The 7,257-nt window shown below is 49.5% G+C and overlaps 1 protein-coding gene across 7 annotated transcripts in view; it reads right to left on the bottom strand.

Annotated features, from left to right (window-relative positions):
- Positions 1–4,105: 4,105 nt before the first annotated feature.
- The window catches only part of RBM10 (RNA binding motif protein 10), a 35,592-nt gene continuing 32,440 nt past the window's right edge, over positions 4,106–7,257 (bottom strand). For all 7 annotated transcript variants that reach the window (XM_056107337.1, XM_056107336.1, XM_056107334.1 and 4 more), the window contains 9 exons: positions 7,136–7,227; positions 6,873–7,037; positions 5,666–5,815; positions 5,503–5,568; positions 5,235–5,426; positions 5,080–5,154; positions 4,731–4,837; positions 4,524–4,653; positions 4,106–4,441 (listed from right to left, as the gene is read on the bottom strand). In XM_056107337.1, the coding sequence (XP_055963312.1) occupies positions 4,316–4,441; positions 4,524–4,653; positions 4,731–4,837; positions 5,080–5,154; positions 5,235–5,426; positions 5,503–5,568; positions 5,666–5,815; positions 6,873–7,037; positions 7,136–7,227 (1,103 nt within the window). In that variant the 3' untranslated portion in view covers positions 4,106–4,315. The remainder of the gene's footprint in view (positions 4,442–4,523; positions 4,654–4,730; positions 4,838–5,079; positions 5,155–5,234; positions 5,427–5,502; positions 5,569–5,665; positions 5,816–6,872; positions 7,038–7,135; positions 7,228–7,257) is intronic.

Here is a 7,257-nt window from a genome sequence, read left to right as displayed (position 1 = left end):
TGATCTATTAGACCAGAACTTTTTTCTAGCATGGCCCACTTCCAACCCTGTTTTCTTCCTGAGCTCTCCAGCACCTCTCCCACATCCTATTTGTTGGTCCTCCAGTCTCATTACATGCCCCGCATTTAAGCACTTTTACATGTGGTCTTGGAATCCACAATGCTTTTCATATTGAGAACTGCTGTTAGAGAATATTTACAGTTTTTCTCATTTTAATTCGTTTTCCCTCCGAAGATAGACTATGGTGAAAAATATACTTGACAGGGGCTGGAGCAACCGCACAGCAGGTAGGGCGTTTGCCTTGCACGCAGCCAACCCAGATTCAATTCCCAGCATCCCATATGGTCCCCCGAGCACCGCCAGGAGTGATTCCTGAGTGCATGAACCAGGAGTAATTCCTGTGCATCGTCGGATGTGACCCAAAAAGAAAATACTTGACAAATATACTTTATTTTTATGATTTTTAAAATTCCTTTTTTAAGGATTCCTTTAGCTAGGACCTTATTAAGGAAGGAGAAATGTGGCTAAGTGGTAGAGCACGAGCATATCTGAGGTCTCAGGTTTGATCCCTGGCACTGCAAAGAATAAAAATCTTATTAGGAGTAACTTCTAGAACAAAAAAGTGAAATGAGATGAAAATTCTGTATTATCTATTTCAGGGACCAAGATTACAATAGCCATGAGCCAGAGAGATAGTACAGTGGGTAGGCGCTTGCCTTGTATGCAGCATACCCAGTTTCAGTCACTGACATCTAATATGGTCTCCTGAGCTAGGAGTGCAGAGCCGGAAGTAACTCCTGAGCACTGCTGAGTGTAATCCAAACCCCCTTCAAATGACTGCACTAATATTGGGACCAGGGAGATAGCTCAAGGGACAAAGCACATGATTTGTATACAGGCCTGGGTTTGACCCCAGATTCCTTACATCCTGAAGGATGTGGCCTCCAAACCAAAACAAGATTGCATTAGCTTCATAAAATAGGATTTTGTCCTTTTTATAAATTATAGAACTTTTATGAGGTAGCAATTTACTATTCCTTTAGAGTTGGGCAAGAGTATCTCGCCCACAGGGCAGAGCCTGGCAAGCCACCCGTGATGTATTCGATATGCCAAACACAGTAACAACAAAATCTCCAATGGAGATGTTACTGGGCCCGCTTGAGCAAATCGATGAACAACGGGAGGGCCTTTACCTTACCTTTACCTTGGAGTTGAGCAGATCATACCTATAAAAACCATCTAAGGAGCCCAAGAGATACTACAGGGGTTTTAGCACTTACTTTTCAGAAAATCCCATTGTTTCTGGCACCACAATGTTCCCTGAGCACCACCAGGGGTCACTCATGAGCCAAAAATTGCTCCAGAGCACTGGGTATGGCCCAATCCCTAAACCCAAATAAAACATCCCAGGGCCAGGGAGATAGCTCAAAGGGCTGAGGGCATGCTTTGCAGGGGGCATGCTTTGTAGGTATGTATGTTTCTAGGAATGCATTTACTCAGATTTCCAGATACACTTTATTCCTAAAAGCTATTATACCTACAGTATATATCCCCTTTTCTATTTTTATTTTTTATTTCTGGACCACACTTGGCAGTACTTAGGGGTTACTCCTCGCTCTGCACTCAGAAATCACTCCTGGTGGTGCTCAGAGGTCTAGATGGGATGCCAGGGATCAAACCCAGGTTGATTATGAGCAAGGCAAGCACATTACCTCTCTGGTCCCTATATCACCCTTTTAATATTTTTCAGGTGATGAATAATGAAGTAAAATCATCTGATAAAATACAGAAGGGGACAGACAAGTAGTACAGAGAGGTGTTTTCCTCGAATGCAGCCCATGCCGTTTCAATCTCCAGCACCCTATATGGTCCCTCAAGCTCACCAGTGTGGTTCCTGAGCAGAGTCAGGAGTAAGCCCTGAGCACCACTAGATGTGACTCTACCTCCAAAAAGAAAGAAATTATGAGCTCCTTACAGTAATGCTACACTGAATTGTGAAGTAGAGATGACTATAGATGGAGTCATAAAGTAAAAAGGGAATGTAACACAGTCCTAACTGTTAATGCTGGTGACTCCAGAATTGAGTGTCAACCCTCTTTAAAGATGCGATTGCTTTGCAGTCTCAATCTTCTTTGTATGCTAGGGGTCCTTTACAATTTTGTTGCAGAGATTTTGCCTTTGATTGTATTAATTTGCTGTTTTTCACTATTTTATCTATTTCTGCTCACCATTATTTTCTTCTTGGTTTGCTCTGATGATCTTTTCCCAATTTTGTTCGTAGTTGATGCTGGGAAGGGTTCGCCCACATCCAGCTGTGATCAGGGATATCACCCTATCACCTTTACTTTTTCCACTCAGCTTATTTGTGTGATTCATTCACATTCATGTGCTTAGTGGTATTTTGTTCCATTTTATTGCTGAGTTGTATTCCATTGTATGAACTTGCTGTAGTTTATCCATTCTCTTGGTTGTGCCCATATTTGAGCTATTATAAACACAGCTGCTATGAATATACATGATAAATCCACTTAACAGGTGTACATTTGGTTGGGTTTTATTTTGGGGGCGGCTGCACACCCAATGGTGCTCAGGCGTTACTCCTGGCTCTGTGCTCAGAGATCAGTCCTGGTAGGGCTTAGGAGACAATGAGGAATGCCAGAGATCAAACCCAGGTTGGCCACATGCAAGGTACACGCCCTACGCGCTGTACTATCACTCCAGTTCCCCTTGCATTTGTTTAGGCAAGGTATGCGGTAGAACTGGCAGTCACAGGGTAAGCATGTTACAAAGTTCGGCAAAGTGGGTATGCCACTTGCTACTGCCAGTGGAATGAGTGATTTGGGGAGCTTTTATCTGGGGTTGGAGAGGAGGAAAGAAAAGGTGAGGGTACATCCAGAATAAAGGCCATCTAAGACTGAGGGTCTTTCAGGTACCCTTTTTGGGGGGCACACTCAGCAGTGCTCAGGGCTTACTCCTGGCAGGGCTCGGAGGACCTTGTGTGGTCCCAAGTTTCTAACCAGGGTCAGGTGCATGCAAGGCAAACGTTTTACCCAAAGTACTTTCTCTCCTGCCCATAGTTGGTCTCTTTCTATTCCTATTTCCTCTCCCACCCATCTCTCCTCACTATGCACCACCATCACCACCCCAGCTCAGCACAATCCCACCTCTAGGTCCCCCTTCTGGACTGAACTTGGATCTGCTGCATGCAAGGCAAATATGCTGCCCACCATAGTATCACTCCAGCTTCGCCTTTTTTCTAACTCTACCTCTGACAACTTATTCAGGGCTATGAAACAAGGCACACAAATGAATGGGAGAGGGACTTTGCAACAACTGCTTTTCCTGCACCACCTCCCTGGCTCATAAGTATGCATGTCTGGGGGACTACCTGAGAGCCTATAGCCCTCATAAGTCTGAACAGGAGTAGGCCCAGCTTTGTTCGGTTACAGGCAGATCTGAGAACATACATACCTGAGAATCTCAAGGTGTGGTAACAGCCATAACGAGGACAAGGGTGGACCTAAGAGCTCCAGATGAACAGCCCCGAAACCTGTGATTGGTGGGCTAGGTTTTTTCTATCTCCAGCCCCCTGTCCAGGTCATCAGTTGAGGACCCTGGGCAGCCAGGGTGCCAGGCTGCTGCTTGTTAGCCAGGGTCAGGTGCGTGCAAGGCAAACGTGCACTCAGGCATTTTCTCCAGACCCAGGGTGAGTCAAGCAGGGGTGAGCCTTGGAGTTGTCCACAAAGTCTAACTGGGAGTAGCAAGTCTATCAGTGGGGGGGCGGGGGTTCTAACCTCAGATCTAACTCCAACCCCAGGACTTCAGGCCTGACAGTTGTCCTGGTGGAGCCGCATCTCCTAGGACAGGAGGAACTGCTAGATCCACCAGTGCTAAGGAGCTGTGATCATGATTTTATAGGCTGTGGCATAGGTGAGCATCCCATACACTGCCCTCTTCCCACAGCTGTGACCGTCACCTCACACCAGTGAATGCCACCACTGCCACCCACCTCAAACAAAGCCCCTTGTCCACTGGTGTTTATGCCCCTGACTCTATGGGCCATAAAGCATGATGGGAAATGAGAGAGAGAGATATGCAAACTGCAGACGTTTTAGCTTTTATTACAAAAAGAACACGTTTCCAGCCCAGTTTCAAGAAAAGTCACCAACTCAAAGTTTGACTTGGTCAGGGCCTCTGGTTGGGGAATGGGCTGGAAGACAGGCACAGGACCCCACTCAGACCATCCAATGACATTTCATCCTCCCCTGCCCTGGGCTGGACCCCCGACATATGTGGAAGTAGGTCTCACAGGTGCTCACTGGGCCTCATTGAAGCGGGTCACCATTGTCTTGTGCAGTGTCTCCTTGTAGGACTCTGTTGATGTGACACCATAGGAGCTGCCTCGGGCACCCAAGCCTGAGCCCCGCACCCGTGTCTGGGCCTATGGAAGGAGATGCACTTGGTCAAGTTGGCCAGGGTCTGGTTGGGGGTGGCAGGCTGGGGCAGAGAGCAGGGAGACTCACCTCGATGGGTGTCACAATGCCCTGCTTCTTGCGGCCAAGACCACTGCCCTCTTTCCAGCCCATGGCCTGGAGCATGCGACTGCCAATGTTGTCACTCCCCAGCCCATCCCGTGTGGGCTGTTCAAAGTCCCTACAGAGGACAGTGTGACAGTATGAATTATGGACCCACTCCTGTCCAAAACCCCACTCTTGGCTCTGGTCACTCACACAGAAGCTGCAGACATGCCACCATACTTCCTTCTCTTGGGCTCTGGAGGCTCAGGGATCCCATACTTCTCTCTGCGCTCAGCCGCTCGGTCTCGGTACTTCATTTGCTGAAAGGTTGTAAGCATATGGGGGCACTTGGCTACTATTTGTAGGAAACATGGGCACAGGAGGGGGGCACCCCCACTAGGAGCTGGACCTGGCTGACAAGTGTGAGATCAGTGACCAGGACAGTATAGGCGTAAGTCGCCAGCACGGGGACACCAGGGACAGGCCTCTCAAGGACAGATGGGAGATGGACTGTAGGCTGAGGAACACAGGGAAAGAAGCCTAGGAGTGGGTCTTTCCTCACCTCCATGTCATTCTTCTCAAGTGCTTCCAGCTCATTTTCTGACAAGTGAGATCGCCTGTGAATCTCAAGGTTTTGCTGCAAGGAGACAGAAGAAGTGAAGTGACTGGACCCAGGGGTCTGGGGACAAGGGTTCTGCCACTGCCTCCCTCAGTCACCTTGTGGAGACCAGAGAGCTGCTGGTGGCGGATGAGTGCCTCCTTGCTGGGGAACTGACGCCGGCAGAGCAGGCACGCCAGCTTCTGCCAGTCGGTGAGCTTCTCCTCCCGCTCAGGGCCCCCGCTGCGCTCCTGCTCCTCCTCACTGTCACTCTCCCCACTGTATGCAGCCACTAGACCCCGGGGTGGGCTCTGCAGGTGGCGAGAATAGTGAAAGTCAGGCCCGTGGAGATCCCAGTCCCTGTCCCTTGCTGCCCCTGGCACTCACCGGGCGCTCATCGCTGGCCAGTTTGGGGAGGTCCACGCTGGTGTGTTGTCTCTCAGCAAGTGCTCCCTGGGGTGGAGGAATAGAGAGGCCATAAAAGGAGGAAGGGAAACCAAGAAGGTGGCATGTGTGTGAAGGGAGTTGCAGAGAGGGGGTGCCAACACACCTTCTTCTCAAGGATGGCGTATCCCGCATCAGCAGTGGCAGACTCCCGCCTTTCATCATCTCGCAGGGAGCTTATGGGCTGGAAGCTGTTCTTGAAGTTTTCTTTTTGCTTGTTCAGGCTCCGGGCCCAGCGCTCCATGTCCTTGGCGATCTAGTGGTAAAATGGGGAGGGAGAGACTTAGGAACCCTCCAATTCGTGAAGCCATCAACTCAGTCCACTGCCAATCAGACAGACCTCTTTGGCCCCTCAGCCTCATGCAGCAGTGACAGTTGCCATGTCCCTGGCAGACTGCCACTACTGATTCTTATCCAGCCCCTCTCTGCCCCACTCTTCTGGCAGATATATGCGGACTGTAACAATGTTCGCTGTTTTTATGACATTGCTCTGAATACATGGGATGGCTTTTTCTTTACATAAGTTTAATTGGCATGTGAGATACTATCCCATATTCTATGCCCTGCATTTCCACCGGGCACACGTTTTGAGAATTTACCGAGTTGCTGTGGAAACTCTTAGTTCTTGCTTTGAAGAGCAACAACCAGACCATCACACACTACACACACACTAGGATTGCCTCCAACTGCCCTATATCTCAAGATATCTCGATGGCTGTTCTCCTGCCCATTCCAATCGAGTATGCATGCTCACTTGTTTTTAAAGGTAAGGCTGGAGCTAGAGCAATATAGCATAGCAGCTAGGGCACTTGCCTTGCATGTTGCCGACTTTGGTTCAAGCCCTGACACCCCATATAGTCCCCCCAGGCCCACAAGGAGTGATCCCTGAGATGCAGAACCAAGAGTAAGCCCTGGGCACATAACCAACCCCTCTCCACAAAAAAAAGACCCAAAATCAACAGACCTCAAGTCTGACCATAATAATCCATACATCAATACATCAACCAGCAGGGGCGGGGGGTACCACAGAAATTCCCACTAAGGGCAGGAAAGCTGACAGGGCTCAACTGGGATGGCAGCAGCCACCTCAGGAAAAGTAGCTCAGCAGCTCAGCTGTAGACCGAGGAAACTGCCCCGGCTAAAAATCAGGGAACATAAAGCAGAGTTGGTGGAGGAGGCTGAGCACCATTATAGCCCAGGCACATCTGACTTCCACCACCTTACCCAGTAGCCAAGAGTCACACATGATAAGAAACAAAGGACCAGAAGATGTCTGACAGATAACCAGTGACTGCTGGGTCCCCAGGGTTCACCTGCTGGGCCGTCTTGGTCTTGTGCTTCTCCTTCTTCTCTTTGCCCTCCTTCGAGGGGGCGCCCGTCTCCTTATGCCCGTCAGCAGACTGTTCCAGGGCAGGAACGTAAGTCCGCCTTTCCCCGTCCCAGTACAGGTACTGCTGGCTTTGAGCGTTGTAGTAATACTGAGGGGCAGGGGGGCGAGAGGGGCATGAAAGAAAAGCTCAAGGATGAAACTACAGGGTCAGTACTGACACCCTCCATCCCTGGGCTGCCAGATCACCTGGGAATTGGGGTCATAGTAGAGGCCAGTCTGGGGATCATAGTAGTAGCCTGATGTCTCGTCATACTGGTAGGTGGAAACGTCAGGAACAGCTGGGGGAAGAAGCAGGGAGTCATATTCCT

The sequence above is a fragment of the Sorex fumeus genome, unplaced genomic scaffold (genome assembly GCF_029834395.1).
Source record: "Sorex fumeus unplaced genomic scaffold, SorFum_2.1 ptg000162l, whole genome shotgun sequence".
Lineage (NCBI taxonomy): Eukaryota > Metazoa > Chordata > Mammalia > Eulipotyphla > Soricidae > Sorex > Sorex fumeus.
Note: the sequence above shows the minus strand (reverse complement) of the source record. Positions and strands in the feature narration are given on the sequence as shown.